Below are 23,429 nucleotides of genomic sequence, written 5' to 3'. Positions count from 1 at the left end.
TTTCAGGTCTAGTGCAGATTCCTGTCAGTATGTACCAGACTGTGGTCACCAGCCTGACCCAGGGTAATGGGCCTGTACAAGTCGCTATGGCGCCAGTCACCGCACGAATATCTGACTCTACAGTGACTGTGGATGGGCAGGCAGTGGAGGTAGTGACATTGGAGCAATGACTGTCGGGCCCTGGAGGACACGTTAGATGACCTTGGAGTTCCCAAAGTTCTGATGAGTTCTTCTGGGCGTCAACAACACATGGAATTTTTTTGGAGTGACAGTTCAAAGGCTTACCAAAAGAGTCAGAGACATATTTTTATCATTGAACTTTGTATATATATATATATATATATATATATATTCCCATGTGCTGGTCTTGTTCCTTTCTTAAAATGTTTAATTTATTTCATTAAAAAAAGCAAAATATGTTTCCAGTTTAAAATTCTAAGCTCTGGGAAGGTCACTGAGGGACAGCAAACCCATAGCTGACTGTATTTATAAACCGCTTCATGTCGTCCCAGAAATCTGCCGATAACATGGATGATTTGGAAGCAAAGGTTTTGCTGCCAGAATGCCTGTTCCTTTCCTGCTGGGTATCTGGCTACTTAGAGATACTATCATATAGTTCTCATTTCTGCATCAGATTTACTTATCACCTGTAACTAGCATGGGAGTTCTGCTTAAGAAACAGGCAGAAGTCGCTTCCTTTTAACATTTTCTGTCAGTGGAATAAGTAACAGCAGCTGTCTGCATTGTAGTAAGGGGCACGGAATCATTATATAACCGTGGTGCCTTATATCGAACACTCAGAATGAGAGCAGACATAGAACATTGATGTCTCTGGGGAAAAAGCAGAATGGAAATTTGCAAATCTGTTAATGAGGCTGAGCATGGAATGAAGCTCCTCATGAACTGCTATGGCTTCCTAATTTCTGGTATAGCAAGAAAACCCATAGCACAACCAGAATTGCACTAAAAATGTTTTTATTTTTTAATGTATCTTTGCATGTAGCCACATTATTTTGGCCATGTGGAAGTGGAAACACTGGCAGTTTTGGTTGATAGTGGCAGGTGTCCATATTATGGCAGATACATGGCCCTGCTAAGCTGTTGGCTGTCAGATCTGTTAATTCTTAGTTGGCGTTGCACAGAGGAGATTATTTTTTCATACAAAATCAATCTACAGAGCAATCCTTTAGCAAGTTTCCTAGCAAGCGTGTTGGGCTTTTTATGTACTCAACAAAATTATTGTAGCTTGGCCTGGAATGCATCTTCTTTATTAGGTATTTTAAAGGAGAAAAACAGTGATGAGCTTTAGTTTCTTTTTAGAACCTCACAGATCAGGGGATCATGGTTAAAGCCATTTCACTAGGGACTGATTTGTAAATAAACTGCTGATCGCAGTGGTGGTCAAAATGTCCAATGTGCGATCAGTGAGAGCATAGTTCTGTCTTCCCAATTTTTAGAAACATGGGGCCTGAGGCATGTGTAGCAGTGACTAGACTGAGCAGAGGCCTGACTGTCACCCTGCCGGTGCTTCTGCCACCACATTTCCCATAGATCATAATATGGGACGCAGTTAGAGGAATTGGGGGGCATTTTGACAGCCACTGTTTCCTGCCTAATGGTAGAACAGGTCATGTGATACTAATTAAGCTCTCTAGTCTCACCTACTTTTGATCTTTCATTTACTGAACACAGTAATATGTGCTAGCCTTGTAAGTAAATACTCATTTGAAAGTTACATTCCAGTTACTGTTTATATATACACATGTTTTTAACTGTCCTATCATAATTAGAGAATACATGCTGTATGCTCACGGGCACCCTCAGTGCTGCTGTCAGATTAGTTGTACCTTTATCACTTCTTTTGGGAAATTTTATTTCCATAAAAGAAAAATTAGTTACCTTTTAAAATTCCAATAAAAATGAGATTAGTTCTAATAATATGATAGGTCGGATCTGTCCCCAGGGGCATGGGGGAGTTTGCAGGAGTGCATTTTATTGGCGGCTTGTCCTGTGCTGGTTGTGTCCAGTTATATATGCTGCCAACAATGCACAAAGTCCATTCTCAAACACTTTCATGTGTTTGGATCAGACCGGCCAGACTTCAGTGAATGAAGAGAAATGATCCCAACTGGTACGAATATCATTTCTTTAACTCTTATTTCACAATGGCAATTATTTCTATTTAAATTGGATTCATTAACCCATTTAAGACAGATCTATTGTAATATTTTTATGTAAATACATTTTCACAGCAAGATGAATTTCAACCGAAATACTAAACTTACTGGACTAAGTATTAAAATGGATGATTGTAGTGGTCAACACTGTTTTTGTTTTTTATGGTGTCTCAGTAAAATGATACAAAAGACAACAGTTTCCTGTTCAATAGCTCAATATTGTATTGGGTTTTTTTTTCTTCCTAAAATAAATAATTTAATATTTCCCTGAATTTAGCCAATAAGTGACGTTACAGATGAACCCTGTTTGCGTCAGCCAAACTTTGCTTCCAAAATAGAGCCCTGAGAGATTCCATCCCGCATGTGTGAAACCTTACCGTGACGCTAGCCATCCCCTAGCAACTCTTTCTCTCTTGTTTTCTGCTTCTTCCCCAAAGTAACCAAATTAATCAATGGGACTGTGGTGCAGCAGGGTGAGGAAGGGATGCTAACAATATATCAGTCCCTAGCTTCTGATTTCTTTTTTTTTTTTTTTTTTTTTTGCAAATCATGTAACCTGTATAGCAAATGTTTTTGTGTATGTTTAGGATATATATATATATGCCAGGTCTAGCTTGTTAAACTTTTTTTTTTTTTTTTAAATGTGTTGTCAGTTTTCATTGACTTAAATATTTGTTTACTGCAACTAAAATTTTACTGCAAGAAACTTCATAAACTGTACCAAGACGTTGGATTAATTTATCCAGTCTTTCAGTGTGCATTGAGCAAATAAATTGTTCAACAGGCCTGTGTGTGCTTTATTGCTGGAGGGCTGAGTTTCTATATGGACTAAACACTTTAGAGCCTATTTATTATTCTGTGTAAAATAAATGACAAATTTATCTAATTTAGGTGTGTTTTATTTTAAGATGCCCTAACACCAGATTTGATGCAGTTATTTTGCACCTCAAACCCTGTGTTGCCCATTAAAGTCAATGGGAAAAATTCAAGCAGGTAAGTTCAGCAAAAAAAACAAAACTCCATATTTTTCCATTAGTGATGTGCGGGTTGAGATTTACTCGACCCTAACCCTGCCCGCCCTGCAATGATGTCACAAAAGGGGCAGGGCTTCTGGGTGCATGCCTATAAATAGAGAAGCTGCAAGAGAGCTGCCGGCAGTGTAAGGTTGTGGGCAAGCAGAAGAGCTTTTATAGGAATACTGTTATTAAAAAATGCACCAGTTAATAGAGCTGCTCCAGCAGAATCCTGCATTTTAATCTATTTTTTTTTTTTTAAAAAGCAAACTGTTTTTTTTATATATTTAATTTTAAAATTTCACATGAGGCTAGGCATGTTTTTCATTTCCCAGGGTGCCACAGCCCTGTGATCTGATAAACTTCAGTCTCACTTTACTGCTGAGCTGCAAGTTGGAGTGATATGATCTCCCTCCCAGCAGCCGATCAGCAGAACAATGGGAAGGGAGCACGATAGCAGCTCCCAGTAGATATCAGAATAGTACTCAATAGTAAGAAATCCAAGTCCGGCTTGGGACTCCTCCAGTTACATGGGAGTAGGAGAAACAATAGGTTACCTGAAAGCAGTTCTAATGTGTAGTGCTAACACCTTCTGAAAACTCAGAATCAGGCGCAATGCACTGAGATGGCTGCCTACACTCCAACAGCTAAAAAAAATATTTGTTGGTTCAAGAATAAAATATTAAATGGTAGAGTAAATTATTAGCTATGTAAACATCGTAAGTTAGAAATATAAGTGCACCGTAAAAATCATGACAATGTCCATTTAAAAATGGAAACCCGACAAGGGGACACTTGTGTAATGTTTGAGCTTCTCAAAACCATGAATGAATGGAATTTTACATCTTCTTATACTCCCCTTCAGGTCACTGACCTGCACAAACTGGCCAGCACGCATCAAGCATATGCTGTAAATTCTCCAGACGCTTGACCTTCAGGTACTATGGGGATCAATTTGGATACCTCTCTACTAGCTCTCTGCAATGGCTCTCCTACAAAGTGGGAAAATAACTGCACTAGGCCAGCCTACTAGCCCTTTATATCTTGTGCTCCTTGGGCACCTATATCGCAAAACAAACTGTTGCACTCCCACTTGTTATTGAGTACCCTTACCAGCTGACCATCTACCTGATCCTATTGTCCCTAAGGTTTTTGTGCATTTTCTTCCACCTCTTTATGATGAGAATTGAGCCAGATATTACCCAGCTTTATAGATCATGGGGCTAGTAAACTGCATGAGCTACTGTTTAACCAAAAATAAATTAACTTTTCTATGTAGGTAACTCCGAATGGGTGGGGGGTGGCTATGTCTCTGGGCAGGGATAAGACATGTCAACCCAAAAAAATATTTTGGGTCTGTCAGGCTGCTGCCTTGTGTTACACTGTTTCATGAGTCAGAGCCACCAGGGCAGAGAATAGAGAAGAACAGACAAACTGCTTTTAATTATATATCCAATAACTTAAAAACCATTACAAATACGTGATTAATGTATATTGCAAAGTTGCTTAAAATTATGTTATTTTTATTAGGCAAAAAATTATTTTTTGGGTTGACATGTCCTTTAAACACACAAAAACCTCCAAGCTGCAACAATACCACACTTTTTCTTTTTATTTAATGTCTTTTTTTATTTAATTTAATTTTTCTACTACTAAGTGGGTGGGTGGTTGAGAACATCTTAAGGCTAATGCCTCACAAAGCATATGGAGCGTATTCTCGGCAAGCCGGAAAACAATTTCTGAGAATACATTCCATAAGCTTAAAGATCCCCCTACCTGTGCCTGCACCCAAATGAATTGAATACGCTCGGGTGCAGGCACATGTAGCCGATATCCTCCTAAAAACACAAGACATTGCATTTTCACATGTTTTTATGCAGATATGGGCTACGTGTGCCTGCACCCTAAAGTATTCAATTCATTCAGGTGCAGGCACAAGGAGTGGGGATCCGGGGTATTCTCGGAAAGCGTTATTCTGCTTGACGAAAATATGCATCATACACTACATGTGTCTGGTCTCCAGACAAGGTGAGTCACTAGCACGGTGAGCAATTTATACCCTACCATTGTGCACATGTGACGTATATTAACCAATCTTCTCTCACTATAACTACTTACCATGTCGGCGTTCAGATGTTGCCTAATTTACCAGTCACCATCTAAAACTAGCTGTGCTAAATTTAACCTCATAACTGCCACTCCCCAGCTATTGTCCAATGTTGCCTACAGCCTAAAATTAGGCCCTCCATTAGGATTCCCAGTTACCTGATTTGCTAGTACCAACTAGGCTCCAGTATCTACAAGGTATTGTGGGAAACGGGGCTGTGACTGGAGGGGAGCTGACTACTGCAACATTGTTTAATCGTATTTAGAACCAGGTAAAGAATAGAAAGGGACAAATAACTGATTATTGGGGCCTGATATTTCTTAGGTTTGCTTTGTGAAAAAGTTACTGTAAATGAGAGGAATAGTATTTGGTCCTGGCCACCTGTCCTAGCAGCCAGGACAATATAAAGCTTTATAAAACACAGGAAGGAATCAACAGCTTTAGGAAATGCATCTGAGGCTCCAGCTCTTGATATAGGACAGATGAAGTGAGTAATTCAGATAGCTCAAACTGAAAGCAACAAGTACATGGCATGTTTAGAATAAATGGTAATGGTATGTCCGTTATGAAATAATCTGATAAAATAAGAGCTTTCAAATTGGTCTTCAGTTTATTGTCCCATAAAGGGTGCCCACTGATAGTTTCTCCAGACAAGCATCCCCACCATTAGATCCAAAAGATTGTAATTGGTCTCTATTGTGCCTTAGTTTCAGGGCCCATGATAGTCTAAGGCAGGGATCCCCAATCTTTTTAACCTGTGAGCAACACTGGAATGTAAAAAGAGTTTGGGAGCAAAACAACCATAAGAAAAAGTTCCTGGGGTGCTATTTGGTAGCCCCATGTGGCCTGGCAGCCTATAGAAGGCTTGCCTCTAAGCCAGAAATTAAAAAATGAGCACCTACTTTGAGGCAACAGGAAGCAGCATCCAAGGGGTTGGGGCTCTGTTCCTTGAATGTAAATGCTATGGCAATTTAACAGCAGTTAGATGCCTGCAGGTTGTACATATTGTTGCAGAGGCTGAAATATTTAACAATAATTACACAAACTGTATTTTTAACTACTTGGGGCCCCTGTAATGCTGAGGGCCAGGGCAAATACCTTTTCTCACCTACTATAATACATATACCACTGCCTAAGAATATTTTAAGGATTTTTTAACTTGAGTGTTGTTCCATTGATGGCTAGTTGTTCTTTATCCAGAATGAATTCATATATATATACATACAACACCCAGTGTGGCAGAAGGAAGTGAATGGAGCAGCCCTTGCCGTCTATGTTGTACTGTATGCAGTGTTTCAATATGTGCCTGAACATGTCGGCCTGCAGGGGAGTAAGTGGGCAGGGAGTCTTTCTTGTTAACAGATGAATAGTGACTTTAATCTGCACTAATCGCTCTTAAATGAGAGGGTCAGGCCCACCAGCTGGCTTCCACCTTCTGCTCATTGTAGGACTCTGTTTAATCCGGAGCTGTGTTTAAATAACCGAGGAACAAAGCTAAATATTGTGCTGTGCAAGTGTGCCTGGGAGTGTGTGTTATCTCTCAGTGACCTCCTACCACAACTGAACTGGCAGAAAATGGAACGTGCCCCTCATTCCCACAAAACAGACAGCAAGAAGAATTCCGGGGTTCCTATAAAAACTGCTAATATATCACAAACACTTGGTAAATCTGACCCAATTTAGCAGCTTATTATGTTAATTTGTTGGATAAGTAATGCTGTGCGGTTTTGTGATACGATTTCAGCTCACTTCAGCCGTAGCCATGTGATATTTTTATACCCTTGCTTAGATGACAATTATTTATATAGCCTGACAACTACACACAGTATGGAGGCAAACCTATATATGATTCACATCCTTTGTAAAGTGTTGGCTGTGCTATTTACCATATAATCATTTGCTGTGAATCACTTGTAATTTAATGAAAAAAATAATGTTATGGTTGCACTTTAAAGGAGAACTAATCCCTGAATATGGCTAAAACTTTCATTTTTTTATGCTGAGCGTATTGCACCAGCCTAAAGGTTCAGCATCTCTATAGGAGTAATGATCCAGGCCTTTAAAGTTGTCACAGGGGGTCACCATACTGGAATCTGTTATTAGTGTCAGAGACATGCACGTGTTCAGGGTGCTCTGAGCAGCTGCTAAGAAGCTAAGCTTAGGGGCCATCACAAATTATCAAGCAAAAAATTAGATTTGCCATAGGAGCTAGTGCTACAGGGCTGATTATTACATTTTGATGCAAATTGCACCGGTTTTCAAAGCTGCCATTTACTAATAATCTGTATTAATTACTAACCAGCCTTACATTGTGACATTTATATTCTCTAGGTATATTATATTGTGAGTTGGTCCCTAAGCTCAGTAAGTGATAGTAGCACAGAGCATGTGCAGAGAATCAGCAGAAAAGAAGATGGGGAGCTACTGGGACATCTCTAGAGGCACAGATCCTCCCTGATAAAGGGCTGTGGTTGCCTTGGGCTGGTACAGAAACCCAAAACATAATACCGTATATGCCGATCCGAATGTAAGCCGAGGTACCTAATTTACCTAAGAAAACTGGAAAAACTTATTGACTCGAGTATAAGCCTAGGGTTGGAAATGCAGCAGCTACTGCTAAGTTTCAATAATCAAAATAAATACCAATAAAATTACATTAAATGAGGCATCAGTGGGGTTTTAAATATTTTTTTAATATTTATTAAAAATTTATTTTTAATATTTATTTCAAAGAAAAACAGTAAACTAGCTCTGTAAGTGAAGAAGAGGGTCAACAAAACAATATGGTATCAACAATGATACCTTAAGAGTACTACCCCCTACAGCTCAATCAGCAACCAAGCTAAAACACAAAGAGTTAAAATCCTTAAAAACTATATATAGTTTATATAATATAATAACACATTTTGGGTGCTGAAAAATTAGGCTTATACTCGAGTATATACAGTATGCAACATTTCTGCCCTACTTCTTTAGTTACGCTTTAGTTTTCCTTTAACAGACCTGGTGTACATACTAAGGGAGATTTTCTACACTCCCCAAAGGCCACTTCAGATATAGAAAATAACCTGTTTCAATCTAACTTGATTTTAGCGCTGTCAATCCTACATATCAGAGTAAAAATGTGTTAAAAATGCTTATTGTTTGATGATTGGTTGGATCTTGTTGATCAGAATTTCTTCTTTGGTTAATCCTCTTGGAAAAACCAGAGGTTGTTATACCAAATCTGTCATAAAGAGGTCAAGCAAGGGTAGTAGTTATCTTAAATGCTGTCAAAGTCACACAATATAATTATTCAATTATATTGTTCAATAGCCTTTCAGCAATTTTACCCAAACTATTGTCATGCGTAAAATATTCCTGACTTTTTCTTCTTACTTTAGCAAATAGTTCCATGCAAACTAAAATGATCTTGCCAGGTCTGCGTTGGCATTATACTGGCAGTGCAATTTCAATCCAATGTCAAGTTCTTTATAAGTAGATGAAGTGAGTGAAACAGAATTATTCGAAGTTCTACTACAAAATTACTAACTTCACCCATTCACTACATTTCTCCTTTGAAAATAGAAACAGACCACGTTGTTCCAGTTGGATCATCATGGATACAGTGATACCTTCACCTACAGTAGAATGCAGTAGTTAAAATGACCTATATGACTCCCATGAGAAAGAGATTTGAAACCCTCTTATACAGCATTACACATTACCATTATTTCCACACTGTCAAACAATTGTTAGGTAAATATTTACATTAGTGATTCCCAGATTATAACAACTACTTGGATAGATGGAATGAAGGGATTTTAGTTCAACACCAGCTACAGGGATACAGGTTGAAAATCAGATTAAGGGTTTTTTAGGGAGAGGGAGGCATAAGTGTTATTGTATTGCTTAAAGGAACAGTATCACCAAAAAATTCAAGTGTATGAAAGAAATTCCAATATAATGTACTGTTGCCCTGCACTGGTACAACTGGTGTGTTTGCCTCAGAAACACTACTATGGTTTATATAAAGAATGCAGCTATGTAGCCATGGAGGCAGCCATTCAAAGGAGAAAAGGCACAGGGACATAGCAGAAAACAGATAAAACACTATTGTATTCTACAGAGCTTATCTGTTATCTGCTATGTAACCTGTGCCTTTTCTCCTTTTTTCCAGCTTGAATGGCTGCCCCCGGGCTACACAGCAGCTTATTATATATAAACTATAGTAGAGTTACTGTAGCAAACACACAACTTTAACCAGCGCAGGGCAACAGTACATTATATTTCATTTACTTTAAAACTCTTTAATCTTTTGGTGTTACTGTTCCTTTAAGGCCTCCTAAATATTGCTGCCCATACACTGGAAAATCTACTTATTTGGCTAAGCTTGTTGGCTATTTTAACCAAGATGGTGGACTAAATTGGACTAATCTGATCAATTAGCCCTACCCAATAATCAGATCTCATGAGAGATCTGATCCTATTTATTCCTCAATGCAGGATGATAAATCTACCTACATACATCAAATGTAGTGCGCAGAACTGTTAGCATGCATACACAAACTGTAAAATAATTCACATTGCCACATTTGATTAAGCATTTATACAACAATAAGTGATTGTGCTTGAATAAGTATGGGATATTCTTTTAAATCTTAAAGTGCTACTGAATGGGCTGTCAAGTAAGGATACCTTTCCTTTATTCACAGGTGTCTCTATCTGTCTGTCTGTGCTACTATCACTAACATAAAGTGCAAGCTTTCTCTAAACGTCTTAATGCGTTCTTTGTAATCTTGCTTGCAAAAGACTAAAGAGTCTAATGCTTCCATAACATGACAGTTTCAGGTTGCATTCATTGGTTCCAAGAGTAGAGATTGGGCAGAAAGGGAATCTGGACAGTTGGTTACATAGACAGTTACAGGCCTGGACTGGGATTCAAAATAGGCCCTAGCATTTTTTTTTTTTTTTTAAACTGACAATTTTTATTGGTTTTATTAATCATGCTGCATTACATCATTGGCAGACTGTTCATCGCAATAGTCTGTGTTACGACAGCCATCATTAATTATCATCATGAAGATGGTACAGATATAGTAATAAAAGAAAAGATATAAAAAAAGGGAAGGAGGAAAAAAGAAAGAAGGAGGAGTAAATATGAAAACAGAATACAATAGGCCCTAGCATTTTAAAGGAACAGTAACACCAAAAAATTCAAGTGTATAAAAGAAATTCCAATATAATGTACTGTTGCCCTGCACTGGTACAACTGGTGTTTTGCCTCAGAAACACTACTATGGTTTATATAAAGAATGCAGCTGTGTAGCCATGGGGGCAGCCATTCAAAGGAAAAAAGGGACAGGTTACTTAGCAGATAACAGATAAAACACTATTGTATTCTACAGAGCTTATCTGTTATCTGCTATGTAACCTGTGCCTTTTCTCCTTTTTTCCAGCTTGAATGGCTGCCTCCGTGGCTACACAGCAGCTTATTTATATAAACTATAGTAGAGTTACTGTAGCAATTACACAACTTTTACCAGTGCAAGGCAACAGTACATTATATTTCTTTTACTTTAAAACTCTTTAATTTTTTGGTGTTACTGTTCCTTTAAGTACACAGAGTCCTAAACAGCCCCCCCAGCCCAATAAATAGTGAATGTCTGCGGCATCTTACAGCGGCCCCTCTGGCATCTGGCTTGGACACTAATACTATGACTACTGTAAGCCTTTGGAGTGTTGTTATTCATATTTTTGTTTTGATTTTTTTAAATCGATTTAAAAACAAACAAAAAAATAAAGGGAAACTCCACCCAAACAAAACTTAAGCTTTTTGAAAAGTAAGCATAATTTCAAGCAACTTTGCAATATACATCAGTTAAAAAAAATGCAGCCTTTTCATGATTTTTAATGTTATAATATGGTTTGGAACAGTAATCTAAACTTTCCTGCTGATCTGCTTACACACAGGCTGGTGGCTGGTTAAAGCAACATTATTAAATAAAAAAAAGGATTTTTGCTGTTTTAGGTTCTAAATAACAAAATTGTGTGGGTTATGAGGCTGTCATAAGGCAAAAGTTACACTATTACTGGATCCTTGTCTTTTTGGTGCCAGGGTTCGGCATGTGGTTGATCAGGTAGACAAATTATTGGGTGGGGTTGGGCATGACCCAACTGTCTTGGTTCATAAGTGTTACAGTTCATATTGGTACTCATGACAAAAATAATGGGAGGTGGAGTACCTTAAAGAGTAAGTTCAGAGATCTAGGCTCTAATATTAAGGAAAGGTCATCAAGTTTCATTTTTTGAAGTTTTGCCTGTGCCAAATGCAAGTTTAGGGAGAGAGTGGGAGCTTAGGGAGCAAAATGCGTGGCTAAAGTCTTAGCCATGTAGACAGGAAGGGTTTAGGTTCTTAGAGCACTCGGCTGACTTTTCTTTAGGGTACAAACTATATAGCTGTGACGGATTGGACCTCAGTGGAAAGGGGGGCACTGTGCTAGGGGAAAGAATGGCAGGAGGAGTGTTTAAATTAAGCAAGGGGGGTGGGTGAGCTGGAGTATTATGGGAAAGCTAGTGCATATGGGGCAGTGGGGTCAGTAAGGGTTCATGGGGGAGGAGTGAGGGAGGCACTCAAAGAAAACAGGCTAATATTTACCTTAGCGCTAACTCTCCATTATGTAATATAAATGTAAGAGGGAACAGTAGTAACCTCCGTATGTTGGCAAATGCACGGAGCGTGTCAGGTAAATAGCAGAGAGGGAGTTTATTGCATGTAATGAAAATTTTAATATAATTGGTATCACTGAGACATTGTGGGATGAAACATGTTGCTGGACTGTGAATTTAAATGGTTGCACCCATTTTAGGAGGGACAGGGGGATGTATATAAAGCCTAAATGAAATCCATGCACTAAACAAATAACCAGAGACCACACAGGGAGGGTGTAGAATCCCTTTGGGTAGAGATTTCAGCAGGGCTAAAGGTTACAAAGAAAATAATCATTGATAAACCACCCTGTATAAATGAGGAGGTGAGGCCTAGCTACTATTGCAAATGGAGGAAGCCTCACAACTAGGTCAAGTTGTTATTATGGGGGACCTTTATTATCCAGACATTGACTGGCGTAATGGCGTAAAGTCAGAAAAAGCTAGTAGGTTTGTAAATATGCTAAATGACAACTTTTTATTTCAGGCGGTTCAAGAACCTACTGGGAATGATTCTATTTTGGACCTGGTGATATCTGATAATACTTGACTTTTCTCTAACATTTGTGTGGGTGAGCATTTGGGGAACAGTGATCATAACATGGTCGTCTATAAGTGAATAACTAAAACGCTCGATTTTAGACGTACAGACTTTGCCAGTATAAGGGCATCTCTGCAATGTGTCAACTGGGAAAGGCTTTTCACAGGGTTAAACACAGAGGGAAAATGGAACATCTTTAAAATATTGCTTAACAAGTATATGGGTCAGTATATTTCTCTTGTAAGCAAGGAAAGGCATCACAAAGTCAAACATTTGTGGTTTGATAAAAGTGTTAGTTTGTTTAAGTTAGCTGGGACAGTGAAAACTCAGGCATGCACACACATTTTAAAAATCCTATATTTTGTATTGATTCTGACCTGCATGCCTTTTTAAAAATGTGCACACAAAATATTTTTTTTTTGCACACATGGCCAAGATGGAATTTGAGGGAACATTGTACTCTTGTACAGTAAAGCATACATAAAAGCTATCAAGCAAGCTAACCTAGAGAAGGGGTGGGACCCCCATTATCACAGGTAGGTCAGTTGGTTGATGAGAACCATCTGTCAACTGAGGAGCCAGCTAATCAAGGCTTCCCTTTTAATAGACACAATTCTAGTAATATAACTACTGATGCATTGGTCACTCAGGAAGTAATTAAGAGACTTGAACAAGTAAAGGTAAACAAAGGTCCAGGCCCAGATGGGATTCATCCCAGGATATTAAATGAGCTTAGCGCTGTGATTGCCAAACCTCTTCACTTAATTTTTTTTAGGATTCGTTGAGGTTTGGCATGGTGCTGAGAGACTGGCGGATTGCTAATGTGGTGCCGTTATTCAAAAAGAGATCCTGTTCTTAGCCTGAAAACTGTGGACCTGTTAGTCTGACATCAGTAGTAGGAAAGCTATTGGAAGGGGTAATAAGGGATAGGGTACTTGAATACATTGCAAATCACAATACTATAAGTTTGTGTCAGCATGGTTTTATGTGTAGCAGATCTTGCCAGACTAATTTAATTGAGTAAAAATAATATTAATGTGAGTTATTTACTGAATGGTAGTGTGTTGGGGGCATCCTTAAAGGATCTAGGGGTTTGTGTAGATAACAAGTTGTCTAATTCCAGGCAGTGTCATTCTGTGGCTACTAAAGCAAATAAAGTGCTGTCTTGTATAAAAAAGTGCATAGACTCAAGGGATGAGAACATCATTTTGCCCCTTTATAGGTCCCTGGTAAGGCCTCGCCTTGAGTATGCAGTGCAGTTTTGGGCTCCAGTCCTTAAAGGGATATTTTCATGATTTTTATGTTGTACTTTTTATTTCTAAGTTAAACTGTTTACATAGCAAATAATTCACTCTACCATTTAAAATATTATTCTTCACAGGTCACATGGCTGTGACAACTGGGAAATGAAGGATATGGCTAGCCCCATGTGAAATTTTAAAATTAAATATTAAAAAAATCAGTTTGTGTTTTTGATAATCAGATTACAATGCAGGAGTCTGCTGGAGAAGTTCTGTTAACTTATGCATTTTGAAAAAAACATATTTTCCAATGACAGTATTCCTTTAATAACGATATTAATGAACTGGACAGAGCACAGAGACGTGAAACTAAACCTAAAAAGGATGGAGGAATTACACTATGAGGTGAGACTGTCGAGGTTGGGGTTGTTTTCTCTGGAAAAGAGGCGCTTGCGAGGGGACATGATTACTCTGTACAAGTACATTAGAGGGGATTATAGGCAGTTGGGGGATGTTCTTTTTTCCCATAAAAACAATCAACGCACCAGAGGTCACCCCTTTAGATTAGAGGAACAGAGCTTCCATTTGAAGCAGTGTAGGTGGTTTTTTAGAGTGAGGGCAGTGAGGCTGTAGAATTCCCTGCAGGGTGATGTTGTGATGGCAGATTCTGTTAATGCCTTTGAGAGGGGCCTGGATGATTTCTTGAAGCTTAATATGCAAGGCTATTGTGATACTAAAATCTACAATTAGTATTGATGTTGGTTTCATGGAAGGGCTGAACTTACATGGTTAAGTTGGGTAGAAAAAGTCCATCAAGTTCAACCCTTCCAAGTGAACCCAGCACACACATAAACCCTTGTTGGATTTTGGTCTTTTTTAACCCATCTTAACTATGTAACAATGATCAGGCTGACTACTTTGAGATAAAAAAAAACAGTATTTGACTGTTCTCAGCCTGCCTTCAGCCTGCATCCTCCAAATCCCACCATTTCCTGCGCACGTGAAAAAGGAAAGGAACATCACAGTGCAATGCATTATGGGTTGTGTAGTTCCTGCTTGCTGTCTGTAAGCTGTGGAGAAGTTGCAACAATTTAGAACATCTGTGTTTTAGTGCCTACTCCCCTGCCAGGATTTCAAATGATGCAGAAACAGAAGAACTGTTTTGCAGCTGGATTTCAGCATATAAGAATGGTATTTATCCATACTTTTTGATGGAACAAATTACAGTGATAGGTATATTAGGGTTTTTTGTGTTGTGTGGGGCTCTTTGCCAAATTTTGTTTTGCTGGAGTTCCCCTTTCAATATGTATTTTTTTAATTAATATTGCATGGCTCTCCTGACTATATACATGAACTGTTACACCTGAGTTTTGCCTTTATCCTTGAATACGCAGAACAGCAAGATCCCTGGGAAGGATACCATCCTTTGCTCCTACAATTACCATTTCAAGGACTACCCTATAGATAAGCACATTTAGGGAAGCTGCTTATCCTGGACAGACTGATTTCACCCCTTATTGGACACTGTAAAGGTGGCCATACACGCACCGATAATATCGTACGAAACCTCGTTTCGTAAGATATTCGGTGCGTGTATGGTTTGTCGGCAAGTCAACCGATATCACAGGAAGCTGCTGATATCGGCCGACTCGCCGATCGGACCAGTTTGAAAATTTTGATCGGGCGCCATAGAAATCGCCTGACCAAAATCTCCCTTCAGCGCTGAATCGGCAGAAGGAGGTAGAAATCCTATTGTTTCTACCTCCTTACCTGCCGATTCAGCCCTGAATGGTGTGTGGCGGATCTGACGATGTTTCGCACAAAACATCGTCAGATCGCCACGTGTATGGCCAGCTTAAGAGTGAAAATTGGGTTTCTTTCCATTTCCTTTTCATTTTATGCCTGTAAATAATTTGCAATGATTAATTTCTTGGCCCATTTGCTAAGTTGTGCAGATGCAGTGCACCCTCTTGTTGTGGTTTTAGGACGTGGGCCAAAACCACAACTTATAGTGTGCCAAGTATTTCTTAGATCTGTTATTTTAACCTTTTTTAGGGATTTAGAATAAAGATAAAATTTGTTTGCAGGTCCAGGTTTGTGCAGTTAAATTTTTGTATCTAAAAAAATGCAACCCCTATAGATTTGTGCTCATTAAACAAGAATGTATGTAAGCAATGTATCAAGTATCATAGTATTAATTGACTGTAATATCTTTCCAGGGAAGAACACCAGTTATATTCAGTATTGCCATTTGCATCTGGCTTTTATAAATTTAAACAGAAAGACAGTAATTTTAAAAATTTTTATTTTTGCGTTTTAACAATTACAAAATGTAACACATTGTCAGTTACAAGGATATCGTATATTACTATGGTACAGACTTCTGGCTATATATATATATATATACAGGCAAAACAGACTTGATTTGTGGGGGGGTGCACTCTATAGTGCTGACCCGACGGTGTGTTGTTGCAGCTCATGTGTACATCATCTGGATTTGGGTGCAATATGAATTTTAAGTTGCCCAGTACAGCGACATCAGGGCACCCTTCCAGTGACCAGAGTGCTCGCTGCTGGCACTTTGCCTCCGTACACCTCAACAGTATACAGCTGAACAACTTCGCACAGGCGCTTGATACGCATATGTATTGCCGATGCACCCGGACACTTGATGCCGCTATTTGGTTGCCTAGCAACGGCGACAAACCTTGTACACAGCTCATATACTCGGTCTTCTGGCATATGGACACGCGGCTTTCATCCAGCAGGGGCGGCTAAAAAATACGGGGCTTTTCCATTTTCTTGTACCTTATAAATGAGACTTGGCGATTACTATATGCCACTCAGTGAGGTCCGTGCAATCACTCACCCATTAGTTTTGGATGTTTTTTTCTTGTCTGTTCATGTCTTTGGTACATACGATTTTTTATGCACTTTTGGTGTTGTTTATATTCTAGTTTGTGTTATATTATTCACTTTTAATGTTTGTTCGGGGTTGCCTAGCAACAACATTGGTGCCCTTTTGGGCTTATAAACGTCTGTACTGCACTGTGGTGTTGCTGTCCCTGATGAAAGTTCCATTTAGGAACTGAAACGTCGGACTGAATAAAGCCTCACATTTATTTATCTGAGACTCTTGTGTGAAAAGCCCTGCGTGTGCTGTCATTCTATCTACACTCTCTGCACTGGCACCCAGGGCCCATCAGGGGAGTACAGGGGGGACAATCATCCTGGTCCCGGTTATTTTTGTATCTTAAGGGGGGCCCAGCCGTGCTGCCCTTACTCATATTAGCTTTAACATTACTCTCTCTGTGCTGCTGCCCCGTTCCCAAGTGGCCCAGCCCACCCCCAACCCGATTGGCCCAGCCAGGCCCAGCCAGCCTCAGCCCAGATTGGCCCAGCCTGAAATGGCCAGCCCGCCCCCAGCTTGGATTGGCCCAGCCTGCCCCCAACCCGATTGGCCCAGCCCTCCCCCAACCTGATTGGCCCAGCCAGCCCCAGCCCAGATTGGCTTGCATACTTCCCCCACCTGGATTGGCCCAGCCCTCCCCCAACCTGATTGGCCTAGATTGTCCCTAGCCCAGATTGGCCTGCATGCTTCCTCCAGCCTGGATTGGCCAAGCCTCCCCCCAACCTGGATTGGCCCAGCCCTCCCCCATAGAGAACAAGATGGAAAAACCAAGGCACAGGTAAGAAAAAGTGTTGGGGAGAATAATAGTGTGAATGGGGAGAGTGAAGAGAAACAGAAAGGGAGAGACATGTATATAGAGAAGACCAGGGGCAGGCCAAGCCGACCGGGCGCCCTAGGCAACTTCACTGACCCCCACAATTAAAATACTGACTTATTAGCACATTCAGTATTTTTACTGTTTTTATTAAATACTACTGACTAGTTATTGGGCCCCACAGCAAAATCATTGGGGCCCCTAAGCTTACGCAGTTTAAGTAACTTATGTGAAAACTTACATAACCTCCATATCAAGCAATGACAGCACTGAGCAGGGGCAGGTAGGTGGGAAGGTGTTAAACTTTGGGCAAACTCCACTGACCCCCAATAAACGGAATGACTTATTAGCACATTAATTAATGGAACTCTTTAGACTCATGCCACACGTAGCATATAGTGCATATTTTTAGCAAGCCGAAAAGTGCTTGCCAAGAATATGCTTCATATGCTTAAAACTCCCCCTACCTGTGCCTGCACTGCAAAGTCTCACGTTTTTAGCCGGATATCGTCTACATGTGCCTGTACCCAAGCGTATTCAATTCATTCGGGTGCAGGCACAGGTAGGGGGGAGTTTTAAGCGTATGGAGCGTATTCTTTGCAAGAATTTTTCGGCTTGCCGAAAATATGCGCTATACGCTACATGTGGCATTAGCCTTATATGAACTGCTTATTATAGAGCAGTTGTTCTCAACCAGTGGGTCGGGACCCCTTTGGGGGTCAAACGACCCTTTCACAGGGGCCGCCTAAGACCATTGGAAAGCACACATTTCAGATGGTCTTAGGAATAATTTTATGGTTGGGGGTCACCACAACATGAGGAACTGTATTAAAGGGTCGCAGCATTATGAAGGTTGAGAACCACTGTTATAGAGTAATATCAGCTGTTTATATTGCACACAGAAGGGGCAAGGCGCTTGTGTTAATGTGGGGGGCCCCGGCGTTTCTGATGGCGGCCCTGCTGGCACCCAGGTATTATTTTCTCTCATGGTGTGCAGCTTACTAGCAACCTGTATCTATATATACAGGCTTGTATATAGCCATCTTTGTTAATTTCTTTTTTCTGGTAGGTTACATTTACATCATGTATCATAAATACAACCCTGACAGCATTTCTTATTATTAACTAAATGCCCTTATATAACGTGAGGCCTTAGAAGCCACATCTTCCACTTGAATGTAGTTTTGCAATGAATCTAATACTTTTTAGTTTATAGAAATAGTACTATGTGCATATATTCCTATATGCTATCAGATGGTTTGTGAGTCGTGCTGAATATTATTAGCTACCACAGAAACCCATACAAATGCTGGAAAAGGAAGTATAACATATAACATTTTCTGCTAATAGTGACTTAATGAATAGGATTCTTCACTTGAAAGATCTTGATATAAACAAAATAGAAATACTATCTTACCCTAAAACACTTGTGAATGTTCAGCCACCAATGCTTTTAATTTGCTTAAAAACTAATACATTTTTATTTATTGTGTACATTTACTTCTCTTCTTATTCAGCTTAATAAAATAAATTTGATTAAGTGCTGCTGAGTTTTCATATGGTGATTGTAAGCGGATGGGTCCTGTGACTTTAGGCGTGCAGAGAAACATATAATCTCAGCCCTACTGCACTACCTTCAGCCACTGACTGCTGACACCTTAAAATGGAAGAAATAATATGTTAAAACCCTATTGCATCTCCCAGGATGTTTAAAAGGAGTAATCAACATACTGTACATATTTGTACATCATATATGTTCTGCTCTGGGATGTTGAATTCTTGATGGATCCCAAACCTGTTGGAAAGGATGTCTCCGTGTAAATTGCTGCTTTATTCCCAGGCCATAGTTGGCAAGTCTAGAACCACCGGATCTTCATAGCTCACCAGTGTGAGTTCTACCATTGCCAAACACTGCCAGAGAAGCCACTGCCCCTGATGCTTTCACCCTAAGAAGACAAAATAAGATAAGTACAAAGTGTCCATATACAAATAATAATATACTGAAATGTATAATTGAAGTATTATCTCTTAAAATGGGTCATCCTTGCAGCACCCCTTGGCATTTTTACCAAACAACAGGAATACAAACAGCAGCAGGGGTCTTCCAAAATTTGGATGTCCATATTTTAAGTCTACTAAAAAACATTTAAATATGAACCCAACAGAATGGTTTTGCCTCCAGGAATGATTAATTATATCTTTGGGGCTGATTTACTAAGACACGAATTCGAATCCGAAGTTTCGCGCAAGTTTTAACTCTACGAAAAAATCGCGACTTTTCGCGCAAGTTTTAACGCTACGAAAAAATCGCCAGATTTTGCGCAACTTTCGGAATGGCTACGAAAAACTCAAAACGCAAAAATCGTATTGGTAACGAAAAAGTCGCGATAATTTCCGAAAAAATCGCAAAATACCGATCATTACGAAAAAAACGCAATCGGACGCATTCGGCCCGTTCGTGGGTTAGTAAATGTGCCCCTTAGTATATCTTAGTCAAAGTACTTTTATTATTACAGAGAAAAAGAAAATGTGTTTTCAAATTTAAAATTAGTTGTCTTGCCAATGGGACTTGATCTTCCTGTAATTAGGAGCTTTCTGGATAATTGGTTTCCATATATATATATATATATATATATATATATAAAAGCAAAAAGTGTCGGCACTCACAGGGTTTGCACAAAGTACTTACAGACAACAAGTCATAATCGGATGCAATAAGGTGAGGTTTATTGGTCCAACGTTTCAGTTCCTTACTAGAACCTTCGTCAGGGTTTTTTCCCTGACGAAGGTTCTAGTAAGGAACCGAAACTTTGGACCAATAAACCTCACCTTATTGCATCCGATTATGACTTGTTGTCTGTAAGTACTTTGTGCAAACCCTGTGAGTGCCGACACTTTTTGCTTTTATTTCAATATTACTGCTCTGGCACCCAGGTATCACCTACAAAAGTTGGTGTGCTCTTCATTTTGCACCGTATATAAATATATATACAGGTATATATAGAGAGAGAGAGAGAGCGAGAGAGAGGAACAAATTAAGAGTCTGAGTTTGGCAACATCTCTGCAGGTTATTACATATAGCCATAGTCTTTTTTGGACCTGTACAGCTGCATGAATCCTTATTTCTAAATTCCAGACACCTTCCGTTATATTACTGGAAACCTAAAACCTAACAGACCTTAGAGCACAGTCTCAATGGAGACCTTTCTCAGCACATTCTCTGCCAAGATCACTTCCATTAGCTTTCTGTGTTCTGACCTGTGGTTGCATTTCTTGCCGTCAGAAACCCTAATCTAATGAATAGCTCGGTCCAGACTATCAGCAGATATTTTAGAGACAGGCCCTGGCTCTGTCTGATTCCCCTATCTTACAGCAAATGAGTTTCCTCATGTATAAAGTGTGGAAAATAAACTTAAATATTACTAGTTAGCTTATTGCTGACAAGTGTTTGCTTGCTCACATATACTCACAAAACAGTTGTTAGATCCAAAGTAAATAAACAGATTAATATTAAACAATGTATTTTAGTATAAACACCATTATATTACAGTTTGTGTGAGTAAAATGTCCCATTTATTGAATAGGTTTACAGTATCACTTACTGTACAGATAAGTACTTTTGTTCCTGCGGGAGTGGTGGGAGCATTTGGCATATAGCTGGGAAAAGCATATCAAATATTTGTATACATTTTATCTTTTTTACTTTCATGTTGTATAGTATGGTTTGCCCAGGGGTATCAGTATTTGGCATTAATTTCCCTCTATCATTGAAGCTTGCAAGTAATTTTAAAAGTGGGTTCAATGCTTTAATACAGGGCAATATTGACAAATAACTGTTTATGGAAATATAATGCCATGCCATAAAGAATATCCTTTTACTAAATCTGTATCATATTTGCCTTCTTTATGCCTAATTAACAAGCTTAATTAACTCATCTTAAGATAATGGTTTAAATTTATTTAGCATAAACCTCTTTTATACTTGCTGTTCTTTATTATAATAAGTCCTTAACTACAACCCTTCTTCCTACCTTTCATTCAGTTGATTCTCTCTTGTAAACTATCCCTGTCTATTCTGAATCTTTAGGTGTGGCCCCACCATTTAACAAGAGGAATAGTGGGCCTCAGGCACCAAACTGAAGGTTGGTGGCATCAGTTACAAATGTTCTGCCTCTTGAACTTTCGGTTTAAACTAAAGCTACAGATACAGAGTGATATTAATCATTTATGCACCCAAGGCCATAGTAAGATGGCATGGTGTCTGGAGCTACTGCTCTGTATCTTCTCTGCCATCATCCACTTACTGGCCCTAACAGGGCCAATGCATATTTTGCTGGAAGGATTACAATAAAACATGTATAGTGTTTATTATTTCTATCATGTGACCTGGAAAAATGGAAACTTAACATAAAGAACCAAAGTGGCTAATAAAAAATACACTCTTCTAAAGTGAATTGCTGGTGGGAAGGAAGTCTTGTGACTTTGGAAAATAAAGTGATGAGTATGCCTTCCCACTGGCGATCAGCATGGAGTCTGTATGTTCTAAGCATGCTTGAGTGGGTTTCCTACTTGTATTCTAATTTCCTCCTACATTCTAAACTAGGAATCTCCAACCTTTTTTACTTGTGAGCCACACTCAGCCATAAAAGCATTAAAAAAGTTCATTGAGGATAGTAAATAAGGACTTTGATTGGCTATTTGGTAGCCCCATGTGGACTGCTAGTCTGCAGGAGACTCTGCTTGGAGAAAAACTGTGCCTCTATGCTTCCAAAACTTTCCTTCAAGCAATTATTATAAAAATGAGCACCAACTTTGAGGACACAGGGAGCAACATCAAAGACTGTGGTTAGCAACATGTTGCTCACAAGACACTGGCTGGGGGTCACTGATATAAAACATACAGGCAGTTTAACTGGTTTCCAATAAAATAAACATAGCATGTATAAATGAAATAGGTGTGTTAGACTATAAGCTTCACTGGCCCAGAGAATAATATAATGATGTATAATCTCTGTAAAGTGCTGTGGAATATATCAGCACCACAGAAGAAGAATACTGCTATTTTGGTATACAATAAATCTGGCACCACAGTACTGGCTGTATGCTACATTTCTATCCTTCTCCTAAAACTAACTGTTAAGATGGTATTTAAACCCAGTCAGTATTATATTGAGTATGACATGAAAGTTCTTGCAGGCCCACAGTTAACACCCAGAATATACTGATAGCCAAAGACTGTGTGTTGATGCTTGAGTTAAGTTAAAAGCCAACTGGATCACTACAAGTTAAACTTCTCTGACACAAATTAATACAAAGGATACAAGGATAAATGGATACAAAGAAGCCTGAGGCAGGTTATTTGTAAAACAGATCGGTCATAGTGCAACCTTTCTGCATAGTGAAAAGATAGAGGGTACAAGCTATGTTTGTTAAATATAATTCAACAATAATAACATTTTCTATAACTTAGTTTGCTCCAAACAATACTTAGAATTAATGGAATAATATTGAAATAAGACACAAAAGAAACAAACTTCCTGGTGATAGAATGGGGTGAAGACATTGCCATATGCGTGGTTTCTTGGTCTAGTTGCAGAATATTCTGTATAGTCCTATATTGGCACTACACATAATTGCTCAAAGTATATGTACAAAAGCAAAAATGTGCTAGTGCCAAAGCAGGCCAGACAGTTCTCTTCAGATGCATGGATATACCACCTGCTGTGTCACATACCTGTGTTTGGATGTATAATTCAGGCAGGGTACCAACAGTCGGGCTCTATGACTTCCCCATTTCATTCTGTTTTTGGGATGCAAGTTTGTGTACATACCACCAGATAAAAAGGCACATATTATTTAGCACAGGCCCTGATTCTACTGAGTGGCCCCTTAATCCATCCTCCAATAATTGCATATATTATCTGATAAATAAACAGTC

At 39.2% G+C, this 23,429-nt stretch overlaps 1 protein-coding gene and 2 non-coding genes across 4 annotated transcripts in view; 1 reads left to right on the top strand and 2 right to left on the bottom strand.

Annotated features, from left to right (window-relative positions):
• The window catches only part of nrf1 (nuclear respiratory factor 1), a 47,443-nt gene extending 44,389 nt beyond the window's left edge, over nucleotides 1–3,054 (top strand). For both annotated transcript variants that reach the window (XM_004913055.4, XM_002931845.5), the window contains one exon: nucleotides 7–3,054. In XM_004913055.4, coding sequence (XP_004913112.1) covers nucleotides 7–170 — 164 coding nt within the window. In that variant the 3' untranslated portion in view covers nucleotides 171–3,054. The remainder of the gene's footprint in view (nucleotides 1–6) is intronic.
• A 16,260-nt stretch (nucleotides 3,055–19,314) lies between these two features.
• On the bottom strand, nucleotides 19,315–19,419 carry mir182 (microRNA mir-182). Its single transcript, NR_049595.1, has one exon. It is a non-coding gene; the product is annotated as a microRNA mir-182 (primary transcript).
• Nucleotides 19,420–23,101: 3,682 nt separating this feature from the next.
• Nucleotides 23,102–23,176, bottom strand: mir96 (microRNA mir-96). The gene has a single exon (NR_049646.1). It is a non-coding gene; the product is annotated as a microRNA mir-96 (primary transcript).
• Between the last annotated feature and the right edge of the window lie 253 nt (nucleotides 23,177–23,429).

This window comes from Xenopus tropicalis, chromosome 3 (assembly GCF_000004195.4).
Source record: "Xenopus tropicalis strain Nigerian chromosome 3, UCB_Xtro_10.0, whole genome shotgun sequence".
NCBI lineage: Eukaryota > Metazoa > Chordata > Amphibia > Anura > Pipidae > Xenopus > Xenopus tropicalis.
Note: the sequence above shows the minus strand (reverse complement) of the source record. Positions and strands in the feature narration are given on the sequence as shown.